The following is a 20,105-nucleotide window of genomic DNA, read 5'->3' as shown; positions in this document are numbered from 1 at the left end:
TGATGGGAGGACCTTCCTAGCCTAGGGGGAAATAATAACATGATTCAAAATTCTGCAGGTAGCCCCCAGAGAATCCTCGGCTTTAGGAGGGGGCAGAGGTGGCCCCTACCATTAAGGAGACCTTGGTCTAAGGAGGGGAATAAAGTCACTCAGCTCAGACAACTCCCAGTCTAAAAGAGGAGCTATAGCCCTGCGCTCAGGGCACCACCCAGGTGCTAGGGGGAAGCTTGGTAATCTTCATTTCCCAATCCTAAAGTATTTTTGCTCGTTGTTCAATTGTTTCAGTCATGTCTGACTCTTCATGACTCCATCTGGGGTTTTCTTGGCAAAGATACTGGAGGGCTTTGCCATTTCCTTCTCCAGCTCATTTTACAGATGGGGAAACTGAGGCTAACAAGGTTAAATGACTCACCAGGGTGACACAGATAATAAGTGTCTGAAGCTGGATTTGAACTCAGGAAGATGAGTCTTCCTGACTCCAGACCCAACACTCTGTCCACTACACCATCTAGCTCCCATGGTACCAACACACATATGATCACAAAATGCAAACTAAGTTTAGAGAACCAAAGGAAAAGATTTCAGGCAGGTGGGATAAATCAAAGGAGTCTTCCTGGAGGAAGATGAACTCTGGAATGCTCTTGGCCAAGGAAGAGAGTGGAGCTGTCCAGGTGGTGGGAAGTGAGCCTGAGAGAATAAGCAGGACTCAGGGGGGAGACTAGGCCTTCCCTTTGGAGTACTCCCAGGTTGCTGGTGAAGAGGCTGGGGAGATGGGCTGTCCACTGGCCCTGACGTCAGTTCCCAGCACAGAGATTCAGAAGGCCCCAGCCAGGGATTTCTCAATGAAAGAGTGGGCAGTCCACATTTTTCTGTGACAGGAAGGTTTTAACCCTGGGGGATAGCCAGGGGTACAGAGGAGGCCTGGATGGCAAAGGAAAAAGCAATAGATTTAATTAAATCAATTAATTATTAATAAAATCAATTAATAAAATTTTTCACTTATTAAGTATTGATCAAGTTAATCATTAATTTAATTAAATCAAAAGAACAGGTTTTAAGCCAAGCTTTGATACTCCTTGGGCAACTCATTTCCTTTCTTTGGGTCTCAGTTTCCTCTTCTGTAAAATGAGAGAATTTTTAAAAATAGTACCTACTTTCCAGGGTTGTTGTGAAGATCAAGTGAAATAAAATTTGTAAAGTGCTTTACAAACATTAAAGTGCTATATAAATACTAGTTATTATTAGACAGCTCATTTGCATCTAAGGTCTTTACCAACCGCAAATCCTATAACAAGATTGTCAGTCAGTCAACAAATGCTAGTTGACTATTGATCAATAGTCTATAAACATTTATTAAGCACCTATTATTGTGTTTTGTGCTATGCACTGAGGATACAAATATGAAAAAGACAGTGCCCTGCCCTCAAGGAGCTTACAATCTAATAGGGGAAGAAAACACACAAGGGAAAACTGAAAAACTGAAGAGGAAGGGGGGCAGTACAGGAGCATGGTGAAGTCAAAGAAATCTAAATTGAGTACAGACTGGTGGCAAATGAGCTGTCTAATAATAACTAGTATTTATATAGCACTTTAATGTTTGTAAAGCACTTTACAAATTTTGTCTCATTTGATCTTCACAACAATCCTGGAAAGTAGGTACTATTTTTTTAAACATTTATATAATTTTTATTTGTTTATTTTTAGTTATCAACATTCATTTCCACAAGATTTTGAGTTACAAATTTTCTCCCATCTTTCCCCTAACCCCCTACCCCAAAATAGCAAGCCTACTGAATACCCCTTCCCCCAGTCTGTTCTTTTTTATATCATCCCCCATCCCCGCTCTAACTTTCTAGTAGGGCAAGATAGATTTCTATATCCCAGTGCCTGTCTATCTTATTTCCCAGTTGCATGTAAAAATGACCAATTTTTTATTAACATTTATTTTTTAAAACTTTGATTTCCAGATTCTTTCCCTTTTTCCTCCTCACCCATCCCCACTGGGAAGATAAGTAATTCAATATAGGTTGTACATGTGTATAGGTACTATTTTTTATGCTCATTTTACAGATGAGGAAATGGAGGCAAAAAGAAGTTAAGTGACTTGCTCAAGGTCACACAGCTAATCAGTGTTTGAGGCTAGATTTGAACTCAGGTCTTCCTGACTCCAGGCCCAGCATTCCATCCTCTGTGCCACCTAACTGCCTAGAGCAGGAAGGTGGAATTGATAAAGCTGAGGAGTCATGCCAATGAGCAGGGAAAGAAGATGATCAGTGAAGGAAACAGAGCATAAGTGATGATAATAACTTCCATTTAAATAGCCCTGTCAGGTTTGCAAATGCTTACCCCCACAGCAGCCCTGTGAGGGCTGGGGCACAGATGGGGAAACTGAGACTCAGAGTAGTGAAGCTGACTTGCCTAAGGTTATTAGCTAGTGTGAGAGGCACAGAGGAGAGAGGGCTGGTCTTGGAGTCAGAAAGCCTGGGTTCAAGTCCTATCTACCTCTGATGTATCCTGGCTGTGTGACTCCAGGCAAGTCACTCTCAGTGAGCCAGGCATCTATCTGTAAGACTCTAAGTTACAAATGAATTGCCAATTTATGTCAGAGGAGGAGTTTCTACCCTAGGAGATTCCTATATCAATAAAACCATAGGGACAGACCTCTCCTCCCCAAATAAATAAATATATATATGGACATGTATACATACACATATATTATATACATACATACCTATAGATATAGATAAATAGGCATACAGCTAATAAGTGGTGATTAGGACATAAATCCATGTCTCCTGACCCCAAGTCTGCTCTTACCTGCCATCTCACCCTCTTTCTGGAACATCTTCAGAAATCCTTGGATGGAGTAGGGGGAAAGTCCCCACATCACACCAATGGAGCCATTCATGTAACCTTTCATTGGTTAAAGAGAAATATACCAGAGTTGGTGCAAGGCTGGAGGGATAAGTTGGGGGTGTCACAAGTAGAGGGGAAGCATCTGGCGAACCAACAGACATTTCCTCATCTCATCCTCACAACCATCCTATGAGGGAGTCATGTGATGCAAAGAATGATGAGCTCCATTTTACACAGGAGGAAACAGAGGCCCAGAGACATCTAGGGACTTTCCCAACATCACACATAGAGTAAATAACAGGAATAGGCTTTGAAATCAGGTGTTCTGAATATCAAATCCAGTGTTCTTTTTACGTCACTCTGCTTCAGAGAGAAATGACTTTTCCAAGGTCAGTGGAGGTTCTAGAGTTCCAACCTAGATCTAAAAACAAATCCATTCCTTTTCCCACTATCCTGGAATCCAGATAGTATCTCAGTCTCACTTATGCCTTTGGAGAGGTGGGGTTTGAAACCTTAACCACGAAAACAATATATGAATCCAGGAATCTTAAGGTACTCCAAACTCCCAACTTCTATCCCACTCTCTCACCAATCCTCCACTGTTTTCCATTCTTCCCGACTAGACTACGAGCTTCTTGAAGTCAGATACCATGCCTTATATGAGCAGAATCTTTCTCCTAGGGTCAAGCACAGGGCTCTCTCTGTCCACAGTAAGTGGTTAATCAATGTCGATTAAATTAAAGTTATTCAATTTCTTTCTTCTAGGTCACTGGAATGTCTTCCGAGCCCAAGCCGCAGAGCTGAAGGTGACAGCCAGCCCAGACAAAGAGACCAAGACCTTATAATAGAGCCTTAGATATTTGCATATATGAAATCTATATAATTATTATATATTAATAAAGAAGTTGCATTATCATGGAGAATGGCCTTGAGAAGAGTTGGTATTTGTTCAGAAGCCTTGATTTGGTCTTTCCTAGCCCAGTACAGCCCCCAAATGTCCCTTCTTCATCCCCAGACAATGGCAGGGAGCAGCCCCTGTTTTAATGTAATGTGAAAGAATTGTAGGCTATCAAAGCCCAAAAGGATTCTAGAACATGGCGTATGGCATGTCAGAGCTGGGAACACCCTTAGAACATAAAATGTCAGAGTTGGGAGAGACCTTAGAACATGGAATATAAAATGTTGGGACTAGAAGGTATCTTAGAACATGGCATATGCAATGTTAGAACCGGGAAGGTTGCTAGAAAATGGAGTACAAGACATTAGGACTGGAGGGATCTTAGAACATGGGGATATAGCATTTTAGAACTAGAAAAGAATCTAGAATATGTTTGTGGAATATCAGAACTGTCGGGGACCTTAGAACGTGGAATATAGGAGGTGAAGAGCTGGAAGAGACCTTGTGGAATGTCAGGGCTGGGGAGATACTTAGAATATGGAATATCAGAGGTGGGAGGAATCTTAGAACATGCAACATAGGATATTAAAGCTAGAAGAGACCCTAGAACATAGAGTATAGAATGTCAGAGCTGGGAAGGTCCTTAGAACATGGAATATCAGGGCTGGGAGGGAGGAACCTTAGAACATGGGACGCCAGAGCTGGGAGAGACCTTAAAGACCACTCAATAACACAGTCACAAGGCCAAATAATCCCTAAAAAGAAATTCCCCCAACCAGTTGTCATCTAGACTCTCCTGGAAGACTCCCAAACCTACTACTTCCCAAGGTGGCCCATTTTCACTTTTGGACAGCTGGGATTATTAGGAAAATTTTCCTTCTGCCAGAGCCAAAATCTGTCTCTGCAACCTCTAGCTTCTGGGGCCAAGAAGAACAGGTCGAATCCTTCTCTCAGAGGTTAGTTCATCAACTACTTGGAGACAGATATCACATCCCCCTTTCTTTCCAGAGAAGGAAGCCAAGGCCCGACAAAAGAAGGGTCAGAGCTGGAATCTGAACCTAGATCTCCTGGATCTCCAGCATTCTAACTACTGGGCCACACTCTCTTCATCAGTTATTCCCCAATGGGGGATCTTCCAGATCCTTTCTCTATCTACTTCTGAAGATGGGAGATTCAAGTTAGAGATTTTTGGGCTCTGGGTTCCTAGGGTGGCAGTGATGGAATTTATGGAACCTCAGAACTGCAAAGAGGGCACAGAGATCCTCTGATCTAATCTCTTAGTCAGTATAGAAGAAAAGATAGGGAGGATACAAACTCTAGGTCAGTGACATTTTCTCTGATTCCTGACAAAATTCTAGAATGTATTTTTTTGAATGATAGATAAGGAAGCAGTGACCACAAAGAGTCATGCCTTCATCAAGAACAGTTCATGGCAGGGTAAGAGAGGATCAGTCTGGGGAGCCCTTCACCCTCTCCCCTTATTCCAGACTAATTTCCACTTCCTTTTTTGATAGCATTACTAGATTGGTAGATTAAGGAAATACTGTAGATATATTCTGCATAGATTTCAACAAAGCAGATGAAAAAAAATTTATTTTTTTATTCCTGTGGACAAGATGTAGAGATATGGGCTAGAAAGTAGTGTGCTTCAGTAGAGTCAAAATTCGTTGAATGTCTGGACCCAAAGAGTAGTCATTAATAACAAGAGGTCATCTTGGAAAGAAGTCTTTAATGGGGTATTCTAAGGATTGTGCCTGGCCTGTGCACTTTAAATTCTTACTCACAACTTGGACGAAGGCACAGATTGTGTATTTATCAAATTGGCAGATGACACAAAGCTGTGAGGGGTAGCTAGTATGTTAGAGGGCAGAATGTAAATCCAAAAAGATCTTAGCAGGCTAAAACTTGGTGGCACCATAAATAGAGCATCATGCCCAGAGTCAGGTAGATTCATCTTCCTGAAATCAAATCTGGCTCAGACACTTACTAGCTGTATGACCCTGGGCAAGTCACTTAACCCTGTTTGCCTCAATTTTCTCATCTGTAAACTAAGCTGGAGAAGGAATTGGCAAACCACTCCAATATCTTTGCCAAGAAATTCCCAAATGGGGTCATAAAGAGTCAGGCACAACTGAAACAAAGAATCTAAGAAGGTGAAATTTAACAGAAATGGCTTTTTAAAAGCCATCCCCCCTAGCCCCATCTTCATCCCTCAGCACCACTTTACCTGATCACAGTTTGCAGTGATTTTACTTTGGGTGCAAAAATTCCTATTTATAGCTTTACCTGACAAGATCTGTTCTTGATGAAGCCATACTGGCTTTTAGTGATCACTGCTTCCTTTTCTATATGCTCACAAACCATCCCTTTAATAATGTCATGGAATCTCAGAGCTGAAAAGAAACTTCAAAGGTTATCCAAAGTATGACTCCCATCTCCAACACATAGTCATCTATCCTCCATTTGAAGATCTCTGGTGACAGGGGACTCACACTGAGCTAGACTTTGAGAAATTACCTCACCTAAACATCCTATTCTTAAATAACTTCAAGGAGGAAGAATCCAACACCATACATGTTTCTAATAAACCTATATTTATTGAGCATCTACTATCTTGAAGTGATATAAGAGGGAATGATGACCAGTCATTTTTTTTTGCTCTCAAGAAGCTTAAAGTCAAATTGATCAGCCAGTCAATAAACATTTAGTCACTTAATGACAACTATCAGGTGTTGAGTTCAGTGCTGGAGATACAAAAAAAAAAGCATACGCAAACAACAGTCCCGGACTTGAAAGAGCTCACAGTCTAAAGGGGGATACAACAAGTAAACAACTATATACAAACAAGTTATATACAGGATAAATTGGAAATAAACAATAAAGGGAAGGCACTAGAATGAAGAGGGGTTGGGAAAGGCTTCTTGTAGAAGGTAGGATTTTAGCAGGGACTTGAAGGAAGCCAGAGAGACCAGGAGACTGAGAGGAGGAGGGAGAGTATCCCAGGTATAAGATTGCTGAGTTGTGATCTATACATGCTGGACCTATAGTCAGTAGAGGTGGATTTGAATCCTGATTTAGCTGTCTGCTAGTGATGTGACACTGGGCACGTTGCCTTATTGCTCTGAATGTCAACATCCTTGTCTCCAAAATAAAGATAATGCTATTTATACTACCTTCCTCACAGGAATATTACAAGTGCCTTGCACACCTTAAAGAAATGTAAGCAATTATTTTCATGAAGTATGTACATTGACTCTTCGTCCAAAGTACTTTTCTCATTCTAACCCCCCGAGGCTGGCAGAGCAAATCTTATTCACTCCTTTCTACAGAGAAGGAAGCCAGAGCTCAGAAAAGACTAAGGAAGAGGCGATAACAATCCTGAGTTTTTTAATGTGGACGGTGGCACCAATGACTTATGGGGAAATCGGGACAAGAGGCAGGATTAGGGTAAAAAAACATAAGGCAGGTTTTGGTCATCTTGACATGCAAGTAGATATGTCCTATAGAAAGTTAGAGATGTGGGTCTCAAGCTTAGAAGAGAGGCCAGGAGTGAAGACAATAGGTATATTATGCATAAGAGATAGGTAGTTAAACTGTAGGAATGAATGAGATTGCCAGAGGACAGGCGCAGAGAGGATGGCCATGAAGGATATGCCTTAAGAGGTGACGGGAGGAAGATGAGAAGTCAGCAATGGAGATGAATATAATATTCTCTCTGGGTCAAATCTTTCTTCTCTTTGGAGAATGCTCACTTGTCTGTGCTCTTGGGAACGTGGAGTTTTCACTCATTTTTTCTTAGCCAAGATGCTGAGACTGTGGAGGGATTGCTCAATCCTATGGGAAGTTTGGGAGAGATGGAGATGTCAGGATGGAGCAGGGACCAGGGTAGTGCAGGAGAGCTGAGAGCATGCTGACATTTAGGACTGTGAACCAAGGGCTGAGTAATTGGGCTGAGTAATTGCTCTACAATCTTGTTGCCTTGGCTGGGAAGCTGAGTAACAACTCCAGGTCTTAGAGAGCTTAGCTAAGACTCAGCTCATTCCTTCTAGCCTGGGGGAAAAGGACCTCTTCTAAAGGGCAATCATACAAAAAAACCAGGATAGTATGGTGCCTCCAAATCTGAGAGAGGAGAATATCCAGAATTGGATGGAGATGGTCAAAAGTAAGAAATGTTGCAGAAAACTCCAGGAGGAACAGGACTGGGGGGAAAAGGCCATTGTTGGGACTGAGTGAATCAGATCTGGTATCCAAGGAACTTCAGAAAGCAGTTTTGGGAGAGTGGAGTAGACTAAGGTTCCCTGGAGCCTAGTTTGACGATCCAAATTTTCTCTGTGTCCAGAGTGTCTGCTTCCTTCTAGACCCCAGAGGAGAATATTACCCTTCTTTCAGTCAAGTATAGACCCATTTTAAGATGTACTCACCTGAAATTCCTGAACCATCATTGGTCCTCTCTTCCAATTCTAGACCAACTCTTGGTCAGTAAGGAAAACTTCAGACAGTTTAAGAGGCTTATGATCCTCCATTCTTAGTATTAAGTAAACTCCAGGCTAAGTCTAATTGCACTTTCTCTTGCCCAGGGCCAAAGAAAGACAATAAACTGATTAAGAGAACAGTTTCCCTCCATCCAGACCAGAGCAGTTTGAAAGCTAAATTAGAGTGAGGGAGAAAAAGTTCAACTCCTCAATTCTGTGTGTGTGTGTGTGTGTGTTTTTAATCAAAGAATGCAATCTTTGAACTGGGAAGGATAGGTTAAGATTATATTGAACAATCAGTTGAAATCCAAGATAAGTGAGGAGATGGTCAGGGAACACTGTATCTGAAACTCAGCGAGTTCAAGCCATCTGCCCCAGATGAGATGCATCTCAGGGTCCTGGAAGAATTGGCAGATGTTGCTGCCAAGTAAGCTATTATCAATGACTTTTTTTTAAAGATCAGAGATAATGGGAGAGCTACCACAGGACTGGAAAATGGCAAACATTGTCCCTATTTTCAAAATGATGAAGGAGGGAGAGTAGAATCTGTGAACTGGAAGTTTGATTTCAATTCCTGGCAAAGTTCTAGGACATAATAGTAAAGGGGTAGTTTGGGAGCACTTTAGAAAGCAAAGGTGCTCACTCCACTAATGATTCTCCAGACTTCTTCACCTTGACCCTGACTCTTTACAGCTCCGTTTTATGTATTATATTCCTCCATGAGAATGTAAGCTCTTTGAGGACAGGGACTCTCTTTTGCTTGTATTTGTATTCCCAACATTTAGCACAGTAGATCCAGGATGGTTTCATGAAGAATACTTTACATCCCCTTTCAATAGGGATACTAGACTGATAAATCAAGGGAATGCTACAGACATTTGCTGAATTTCAGCAACTCATTTGAAGAATAGTCCATAAGAATAAGATGAAAAGATGTGGGCTAGATAATAAAAGCACAGGATTTGGAATTGGCTAATGGTCACATTGAAAGATTGATAGTTGGGTGGCTAGGTGATGCAGTGAATAGAGCACCAGCCCTGGAGTCAGGAGGACCTGAGTTCAAATTTGGCCTCAGACACAACACAAAAACTAGCTGTGTGACCTTAGGCAAGTCACTTAACCCAAATTGCCCTCCAAAAAGCAAAAAGAAAAAAAAAAGATTGACAGTGGATGGAATGATGCCAGATTCAAGGGAGGTTTCTAGTAGAATGTCCCAGAGATCGGTCCCTGGCTATGTGCCAATCTACATTTCAATAAATTACTTGGATACAGGCAGAAATGGCATGCCATTCAGTTTTGCAGATGGCATAAACCTGGGAATGATAGCTAACCTTTTGGAGGGCATGATCATGTCCAAAAGGAGTTCATCAAACAAGAATGATAGGACTAAATTTAAGAAGATGAAATTTAATAAGGACAAGTGCCAAGTCCTACACGTGGATTAAAAAAAATCAACTTCAAAAGTATAACATGAGAGAGACATAGCTAGAGAACAATTTGTCTGAAAATTATCTAGGAGTTTTAGTGGATCAAAAATACAACATAGGTCAACAGAGTGACATGGAAGCCCCCAAAGCTGATGTGATTCACCTTCAGCTAGATTAAAACAGGTTTCAGAGACAGGTCTCCTCACTCCTCATCATCCTTTCCACTGTATCATGGTGTTGTCTCTCTATAAGATGATATGAACTACTGCTAAAATTTTAAGCTTCTGGATAAGTGTATTGAGAACCATAGTTGACAATTTGAGAAGGGGTAGTCCCACTGCACTCTGCTCAGACCCCACCATGGATCTAGGGCTGGAAGGGATTTTAGAGGCCATCTAGTCCAATCTGCCTCACTTTACAGTTAGGAGACTAAGACCAAGAGATGTGAAGTGACTTGTTGTAATGCCAGTCACAGCAGCACACCTGAGGGCTGCTACTCTGAATAATTTTAAGGGTCTAATTGCAAAGTATAATGAACTCTCTATTCAGAACTAAACCTTATTCAAGGAATTATTAGCATATCAATTCATAACAACTTATTACTAAGGTAGCCTTAAACAAAACATATCATTCAGTATGTCATCGTTTTCAGGATGTAACATGACACATAGCATATATCATTACATTCAATATATAACATAGCATTCCTCAAAATACTTGTTTATACAGTCAGGGGATCCCATTCCAGGGCCTTCCCTAACACAACACATACCTAAGGGGTAGCAAAGAACACAAACACACTCCACCCCTAGGTTACAATCCCCTCAATCAATACAGAGCGTCCAAGTAGAGTCCTCTTGGGATGGGGCCTTCTCCTCATTTCTGCTCTTGCAGGCTCCCACCTTGCACTCTCACTGCTCCTGCTTTGCTGCAGTTTTTATCTTGACTCAGTGTGTAGGACTGCGGGCTGCTTCCAGCTCCTACCTGGGTTCACATGTAGGCAGCTTTCCACTCCTGTTCCATGTCTCAGCTCATGGGGGAAAGGACTGCTCTATTCCAAGTTTTCCCTGCTCTGGCCTGACAGCAGGCTCCAGGGATTCCTACCCGAAGCTTCTTTCTCTGAGAAAACAAAGCTTAACCCGGCAACAGTATTTACACACATGACCAGCATTACCATCTCAATTCACTTTTAAAGCCTGGAGGCTCCTTGATAACAGCTCTTAAAGGGGCTTAAACTAAGCCTCCTTCTCTCGGGAAGGTCTCTGCCCTTCAGCTTAATTCATTTTCACAACCAAGAAACTCCTTCCACAAGTCTCTGCCCCTCAGCAAGTCTCCACTTGCTGCTGCTGCTGCCAGCTCTCTCCACACATTTTCTTCTTCTTCATTCTCTCTTCATCTTCTTCTTCCCCTATTCAGGACATCAAGAGTTTTCGGGAGTGAGCCCAAGGCCATATCAAACTTCCAAATTATATATGGTTTTACTCTGCATCTGACTCAGGACACGTGTGTAGCTCCGAGGCACCTGACAGGCTTAGTGCCCAAAGGTAAGAAAGCAGTTCCTCAACAACTATAGTGCTACAGCTGTGGATTACCAGGGATTCATCCTTTAAATGTTTATAATTTAGCTTGAGAATGGGAAACTGAACTCCAAAAGAAAAACAGCAAAAAATCCCACTTTGTTGCTGTTACACTTGTCTAAGGTCATCCAGGCAGTAAAGGGCAGAGGTGGGATTCGAATTCAGATTCTGTGATTCCAAGTTCACTGTACCTTGCTGGCTTGCCCAAATGTCAATAGTGATCAACAGAAGTGCATCCAGAGGAAAATAACTGGAATGGTAAGGGACATCAAGATTATGCCATATGAAAATTGGTTTGAGGAAACTGGCTGTGCTTAACTTGGAAAAGGGAAGACTTAAGGAGAGATAAGATCACGATATTAAAAAAAAATACAACAACTCAAGGCTTGCCATGAGGAAAACAGATTAAAATTGCTTTTGACTTAAGAGGCAGTGTGGTATAGTGGATAGAAAGTTTACCTTGAAGTCAGGAAGACATGGGGTCAGATTCAATTCAACACAATAAACATTTATTGTCTACTATATGCCAAGTACTGTGCTAAATACTGGGATACAAAAAAGAGGCAAAAGACAGTCCCCCCCCTCAAGGAACTTATAATCTAATGGAGGAGACAATGTGCAAACAAATGTATAGAACTCAAACTCTGTCCAGGATAAATATGAAATAATTAACAGCGGGAAAGCACTGGAATTAAGAGGGGATGCAGAATGCTTCCTGTAGGAGGCAAGCTTTTAGATGGGGCCCTAGTAGAGATCTCACTTCTGATACATACTGGTTGGGTGACCCTGACCAAATAATCTTTCCATTCTAGGCATAGATGGAATTTTAATAATATAAATTACCAATTAACATTGGCAAAGGAAATTTCCTCACCCATGAGTTCCCTATAACAATAAATTTACACTCCAGTCTCTATGTCTATCCCATCTTGGATAAAGAGGACATAACTAAAAGTATTGGGTAGACAGATGTTGCATGGAAGGTCAGGAGGAAAAAACCTCCTAACAATGAGAGCTGTCCAAAGGGCACTGGGCTACCGTGGGAATCCTGTAGTAAGCTCTCCCTCATGGAAATAGTTAAGCAAAAACTTCATGGTGATATGTTGTTGACATTGTGAAAACTCATGTTAGACTCAACACCCTTTGAGTTCTCTTCCACATCTGGAATTCAGTGATTTCCACAAACAGAACAATTCAAGCCCAATACTCAGATCATCCCCTATGTTCACATCCTTCACTTCTGCCTTTACAATCCCTCTCCAAGAAGGCCCTGAATTACCCTGGCTCTGGCTACTAAAACAGGATCCTGGGGCCAAATCAATGGCTTCTGGCCATAGCTTGGGGGTGTCCCTTTTATCCTTAGGCTCCTCTAAAATGGCCTCCTTGTCCTCGTCCCCCACATCCCTGGGGGTAGAAGGGATACAAAGAACAGCATTTCCAAGAAGCCCAGGACTAGGCTGTGGTTTGTGGCCAGCCTGGGGTGAGGGAAATGCCCAGGGCCCAGTCCAAACACAATAGCAGCTCTTCATAGACTCATAACATCATAGGACTTAGTTGAAAAGGACTTTAGGTATAATTTCACCCAAATCTCTAATTTACAGATGAGGAGACTTAAGGATAGTTTAGAGCAGTAGCTTGCTGGAGATCACAGAGGTTCTATGTGCTGAGTCAGGATTTAAGCCCAAGTCTCTTGACTTCAGATCCAGCATGCTGTCCAGTCCATCACACTGTCCTGTCCAGTCCCCCACAGAGTGTCAGATCTGAGAACCTAGAATGTCAGAGCTGGAAGAGACCTTAGAACTTAGCATGTTAGCTCTACAATGAATCTCAAAATATAGAATGTTGGAATTAGAAGGGGTTTTAAAGACCATTTGGGCCAGTTGCCCCATTTTTATACATTAAGAGCTGAAATGGGGAGGGGAAGAGGAGGAGAGAGAGACAGAGACAGACAGAGAGAGACAGAGAGAGGGGAGAGAGATAGAGACAGAGACAGAGAGACAGAGAGAGAGGGGAGAGACAGACATTGAGGAGGGAGGGAGAGAGAGAGAGAATTTATTAAGCACTTAATAGATATAACCAACTGTACAAAGTGCCAGAAATACAAATTCCATTAAGCAAGACATTCCTGCCCTTCAGGGTGCTTACGTTCTAATAAGGGAAGACACTATATTAAAGGGGAATAGTAAGGAGTATGTGTTGTTTGTCTTTCGTTTGAAGACAGCCAACAACATCACAGGTGATGTCTTGGCTTGCATGTGAATTTGATTTAAATGAGGCAGTCATGCACAGTCATCAGCCTCACTCTCCTAGAGTCTTAGAAGTCCAATGGCAAGACCAAAGTCAAGACCAAGGTCAAGATGACTGTCAATGACCTGGGATGCAGTGAACGACCTTGGCCTTCAATATCTAAGCACCACTTGCTCCACAGTACCTGCTTCAGCCGTCTTTATGGTTAGCAGAACAAAGTGTTTTCATCCACCCCTTCCACTGGGGGGGAGTCTTCACATGCATGAAGTTGACATCTCCCTAAGTCACTGACAGGTTTGAGGGCTGTCAATTACCCTCAACCTGGTTTAGCCCATCTACTGAGGTTTTACCAGAGTATGGCGGCTGTGCATGGCACAGCTTCTTGGAGCCACAGGGAAGAGTCAAAATACTCTCAGCAGCAAGCCCCGAGCCTGAGCCCATTTGAGCTCTGATGTTCTAAGGCCCCTTCCAACCCTAACATTCTGTGTTTTAAAGTCCCTTCTAGTTCTAATATTCCGTGCTCTGTGTTCTACGATCCCATCTAATACTGACATTCCATGTTTCTGGGAAACTTCTGTAGAATTTTTAATGTTGTAAAAGGTCTAGAGACCAGTAATGCATCACCACATTGATTACAAATGTATACAGTATCTCAAAACTGGAAGGGACTGTTAGATTCTTGAAAGACTGAACTGAAAGGGACTTTAGAGTCTAGAACATAGAATTCTAAAATCCCTCCCAGGTCTAGATCCTATGTTAGAGCCTGGAGGAAGTTTAAAGATTCTCTAGTTTAAAACCTTTATGGTCTGAATGAGGAAATGATTTGTCCAAGGCTACACAGAACTACAGCTAGAACCCAAGGTTTCTTCTTCACTCCCAGAGCCTCCCTCCACATTATGCCATCTATTAATAGTCTGGATAATCCCTCTAGAGAAGGAATTTTGGATCTGAGTCTAAGGGGAAGAATCCAATTAAATCCATTGCCAGGAACTCACATTTTCATAAATAATGTAAACTCAGTTTACAAAGCCCTTTAATTACAATGCCTCTATGAGGTAGATAGTTATAACTATATTCCATTATGGAGGAAGAAATAGGACTTCAGTGAAGTGATCATAAAATAGCCATGAGTTGAACCCAGATCTCCTGACTCCTAACCTAGTGATTTTTTTTCTTTAACCATTATTTTAATTGACAACTATGTTTTCACCTCAGTTCAAAAGGCTATCAGTGAAAGTATTTGTCTACACTTTAAGAAGTTTTGTTTTTGCAGAGATACTATTAACACTGACATTAAAGAAACAAGTTCACCAAAATGCCGCAACTCTTGTATACAATTAAAGGAAAAACAATTTTAAACTGTCAAAGCATCTCAAAAAAGAGAATTTTCAGTTAAAAAAAGTAGTTGAAAAGAACATTTACTAAAGTGAAAATAAGTCATATATTCCATTTGATAAATATATTTATTAAAAGAAAAACTACTTCAGTGCTGAATGGAAAAAAAGGGACAAATGAGTCGTTGCTGCTGGAAAAGCATAATAAAGTCAGGAAGTGGTAGGCCCTGGGCCCAGTGGAGAGAGAAGATTGGTTTCTTCACCTTTCTTTTGTTCATGACTTAATTTCATGCCACGTTTTCCCAGACTCCATATAGCTGCTATAGTTTTGTTTGATTTTGTTTATGTTTTTGTTCATTTTTTAATGTTTTTGTTCATTTTCATTTCCTCAACATAGCTTTCAAGGATACAAGGTTCCACTTAGGGTTTAAAAAAAAAAAGAATTCTAGCACCTTCTAGTGAGATTAGCCTAGTGATCTTTACCCATTACTCTTGGTTTGATTATAGGGCCATTGGCTCACGTTCTGCTGGCTCTTTTTCTATCCCTCTTAGGAAAGACCCAGAGTTTGGGAGCCTGGAGACTGCAAAATCGGGGTGGGGAGGAAGAGAGGAGGCGGGCTGGCCATAGTATTATTCCTAAGCTTTTGATCTGGCCAGTTCAGGGTGATCCCTGCACCCAAGCCCCAGGGCAAATTGATTCTGCCCCCTCAAGCCAAGGGCAGTGATGTCAGACTGGCACTGGAGGATCAAAGCAACACCTGCTATCCCAGAGAGGATGCCTAGGCGAACAAAAGCCAGCTGAGGTCAGCTGAGGGAGGGGGAAGGGAAGAGGGAAGACAGAAGAGGGGCAGTCCCGAGGTCTGGATTTCTCCCAAACAAGGTTGAGAGGCACACTTATACACTAGAAGCAGCATGGAGTAGTGAATCATACATTGAACTTGGAGTCAGGAAGATCTAGGTTCAAATCCCCGCTCTGACACTTACCATCTGTGTGACACTGGGCAATCATTAACCTCTCTGAACCTTGGTTTCCTCATCCCTAAAATGAAGGAGTTGAACTTGATGATCTTCCAGTTCTAAATCTGTGACCATTGACAGATGAACGAATTGGTCCAACCATTCTGGAAAACAAGTTGAAATTATGTAAGAAAAGTCAATAAGCTATTTGGAGTCAGACAATTGCATCTGCTACTTACAACATGTATAACATTGTGCAAGTCACTTTCTGCCTCTTGTCTGGCTTCCTCAATGACGAAATGAAATGATTAGACTAGATGATCTCTCAAAGGTCCTTTCCACCTTTAAATCTCTCACCCAGTTATATCACTACTAGACACATACTCCACGGATGTCAAAGACAGAACAAAAGGTCCCATGCACACCAAAATATTCATAGCAATGTTTTTATGATAGCAAAACCAAAACAAAACAATGGATAGCCATCAAGTGGGGAAGGATAAATAAATTATGGAATGTAAACGTAATAGAATACTGTACCATTAGAAATGAGGAATTTGAATACTGCAGAGAAAAGTGGGAAGACTTGTAGAAACTGATGCAGTGAACTGAGAACCAGTGGGATGATATTCACAATAATTTCAATAAAAAGCATTTTTAATCAATATATAATACATTTCCTTAACTGTATAAGCTAGAAAACAAAACACAAAATGATACAGGGTCACACAACTAGTAAATTATCAAAGACAGAATTTGACACCAATTTTCCTGAATCCAAGTCTAGCTAGGATGGATAAAAGGCTAGACATAGAATCAGGAAGATTTGAGTTCAAATCCAGTCTGAGACACTTATTATCTGTGACCTGGGAATTACTAGTTAGGTCCTTTAAACTCTATCTGCCTCAATTTCCTCATCTATAAAATGGGCACAATAATAGCACCTACCTCCCAGCATCATTGTAAGAATAAAATGATATATTTGTAAAGCATTTAGCAAACTCCAAGTGCTATATAAATGCTTATTATTATTATTATCATCAAGTGAGGAATGACTGAATAAATTGTGGAATGTGAACGGAATAAAATATTACACCATAAGGAATGCTGAAAGTGAACAATGAAGAGAAACATGGGAAGACTTTTGTGAACTGATTCAGAGTGAAGTAAGAACCAGCAGGATGACATCCACAAGAACTTCAATGGTGTAAAAAAAAAAACCATTACTGAAAAGCAGAAAAACAGATTAATTTCAATAATTAATCTTGGTTCTAGAGAAGAGATGATGAAATGCTATGGAGAGGGGGGGAGAGAGGGAATAAGCATTTATTAAGCACTTACTATGTTCTAGGCACTGTGTTGAGCTCTTTACAAATATTTTATCAATTGGGAGCAGGGATGAGAGGATCATTGAGGGGGGGTGAGGTTCAGTGAAAGTGGTTATCTCTAAAGAGATAAGGGGCTCAGTGAGAGAATAGGGGGTGGAGTTTCAATGAAAGGGATATGGGTACCATAAGTGGATGAGGAATCACAAAACTTCAGAGTTGGAGGAATATCAGCAGGTATGTGGTCCAACCTAGGTCAGAAAACTCCCTCTAAGACATGCAGACAAATGGTCAGTAAGCCTTTGCCTGAAAACCTCCATTGAGGGGGTATCTGCCACCACTAGAGCTGGCTCATTCCCCTGTCGGATAGCACTAAGCGTTAGAAAGATTTTCCTTATTCAAAATATTCAAACCAACCCATGAACTTATCAATGTAAACATTCCTTCCAACAATCCAGGTCACAACCCATCTATGCTGGTCCATCCATGGATTCTTGTCCATGTCCTCCAATAAGCAATGATGAAGTTCAATTCTTTTCCCATGTCTTGGGCATTTATCCCTCGGTGATCTCAGAATTGTATTTCCTATAGTTTTAACTTCCTCTGTCTGTACCTGGTCTAATCCAACTAATTTAATAGGAATCAATGTAAAAGTCTCCCACTTGGGTTCAAAAAGTCAACTTCACAAGTACAAGGGGGAGGGTAAATTTAGAGATCAGTTTCTCTGAAAAAGATATTGGGGCTTTTAGTAGCTTGCAAACTCAATATAAATCAGCCAAGAAAGCTAACATCATCTTGGGCTGTATTAAGAGAGGAATAGATTCCAGGAATAAGGAGGTAATGGTCCTGCTATAATCTGGCCCTATGACTAGCTTGTGTCAGGAATATTAGATCCTGTTTGGAGGTGCAGAGTCCCACTTGTGTGGTGTCAAGCTTTTGCTATAAGCCTCTACCACCACACTACTATGCAGCCTGGGCAGACCAACTGGTGAAATTTGAGAGGGAGATTGGGACAACCCCAATGAATGTCCAGGCAAATCCAGCTGTCCATGCAAATATGCACTCCAAGGATGGTGGGAGGAGGGATGGACAAGACCATGAAGATTTGTGGGTGTGGCTTTTGAAACATGGGATTGACAAGAAGGTGAGTGATCATCAGACTATGGTGCTGTTAGTAACACTAAATTAGGGTGTCCATGATTGAGGCAGTAAGGGACCTTTTGCCCTGCCTAAATTTAGGATAGCCCCCATCCCACTTGATTACTCTGAGCCACTTAAAGGTATATACCTAGGACTTGAGGGATTCTTGAAATAAGTGACCCTAGGATAAAGGTCAAGTTTCCCCTGGGGCTCCAAACATTCTACTTATAGGACCATGATGACCATATGTCCAAATCATAGTGATTTGGCACAAGTGTGTTACCAAATATAAAAGCTGAATATCCATTAAAGTGTAAATTCACTGAGAATAAGGATCATTTCATTCTTGTATGTACTTATATACCCAATATTTAGTACATTGCTGTCACATGGTAAACACTTAATAAAGACAAGTTAATTGATTGATATTATACTTGGGGGCCTTCAATGGATCCAAAGGGTCACCTCAGTTTCCATTTTGGATTTGAAAAGGCAGACTACGAAGGGAAGAGGATTCTTTCTTAGGTAAAGGTGGACAAAAGACTCCCACGTGGTTATAACAAATTCAATTTTGGACATGTTGAGTTTAAGATGTCTACAGGATACAATATATCTCCACAATAAATAATAGATAGACAGACAGACAGAGTTAGATAGATAGATAGATAGATAGATAGATAGATAGATATGGTTACTCTCTCTTCTGTAGGCTTTCATGACACTGCTGTCTCCTGATTCTCCTCCAATCTGTACTCTCCTTGGTTTCCTTTGCTACTTTTTCTTCCAGGTCTCCCTCACTAATGGTGGGCATCCTCCAAGCCTCTGTCCTGGGCCATATTCTTTTTCCCTTTGTATTCTCTTATTTCATTTTCTTATCAGTTTACATTATCATCCTATACATATAATACCCAGATTTATATATCCAATACCTGAGCATCACCAACTGTGTTTTGGACATCTCAAACTGACTGTCCCATAGGTATTTCAAACTCAACACGTCCAAACAGAACTTACTTGAAAACCAACTTCCCTATTACTGTTGAGGGCACCACGATCCTCTCAGTCACTCAGGCTTGTAACCTTGGTGTCATTCTCAATCCTTATCACACTAACCCCACATATCCAATCTGTTGTCAATCTTGTCATTTCTACCTGCACAACATCGCTCACATACATCTCCTCCTCTCCACTCACCCTGCTACCACCCTGGTGCAAGCCCTCACAACCTCTTGCCTGTATAGCCTTCAGGTTGGTTTCCCTGCCTCATCTCTCTCCCCTCCACCCTCCACTCAGCGGCCAAAGTTCTTCTCCTAAAGCACACGTTTGACCAAATCACTCCCCTACTCAATAAACTTCAGTGATTGCCTGTCACCTCTAGGATTAAATAAATACAAATTCCTCTATTTGAGTCTCAAAGTTCTTCCCAATCTTGTCCCTTCCTACCTTTTCAGTTTCTTTAGCACTTTACTCTTCTCCACAAATTCTATGGTATGGCTACACTGGCATACTTTCTGCTCCTCGACCAGGACCCTCCACCTCTGACTCCAGGCATTTCCCTGGCTCTCTTGCCTGCCTGGAATGCTCTCCCTCATCACCTCTGCTTCTTGGTTTCAAGAATCAGCTCAAACCCCATCTTCTTCAGGAGACCTTTCCCAGTTCTCTCCCTGACCCCTCCAAATTGCTAATGACTTCTCTAAGATTTCTTTCACTTACCGTGTATATGTTCTATTTCTACATATGTGTTTGTATGTGTTCTCTGCACGTAGGCTATGAGCTCCTTGAGAAAAGGGACTGTCTTTTTGCCATTCTTCGTATCCCAGTGCTAAGCACAATGCTGACTCAGAGCAAGGACTTAATAAGTGTTTGTTGACT

General features: G+C 41.4%; 1 protein-coding gene and 1 long non-coding RNA gene across 2 annotated transcripts in view; one reads left to right on the top strand and one right to left on the bottom strand.

The window, feature by feature from the left end:
• The window catches only part of CHRDL2 (chordin like 2), an 83,141-nt gene extending 79,387 nt beyond the window's left edge, over nt 1–3,754 (top strand). The window contains exon 11 of the mRNA XM_069070847.1: nt 3,622–3,754. Within this exon, the coding sequence (XP_068926948.1) occupies nt 3,622–3,701 (80 nt within the window). The 3' untranslated portion in view covers nt 3,702–3,754. The remainder of the gene's footprint in view (nt 1–3,621) is intronic.
• On the bottom strand, nt 3–15,927 carry LOC138148267 (uncharacterized). Its single transcript, XR_011164997.1, has 3 exons — nt 15,796–15,927; nt 2,818–2,913; nt 3–921 (listed from the first exon to the last, which is right to left on the bottom strand). It is a non-coding gene; the product is annotated as an uncharacterized lncRNA (long non-coding RNA).
• Nucleotides 15,928–20,105: the final 4,178 nt, after the last annotated feature.

The sequence above is a fragment of the Petaurus breviceps genome, unplaced genomic scaffold, assembly GCF_028583685.1.
Source record: "Petaurus breviceps papuanus isolate PSGF00001 unplaced genomic scaffold, PetGlider_PUasm1.0 90823, whole genome shotgun sequence".
In the NCBI taxonomy this organism is placed as follows: Eukaryota; Metazoa; Chordata; class Mammalia; order Diprotodontia; family Petauridae; genus Petaurus; species Petaurus breviceps.
This window is presented reverse-complemented; position numbering and strand designations above follow the sequence as displayed.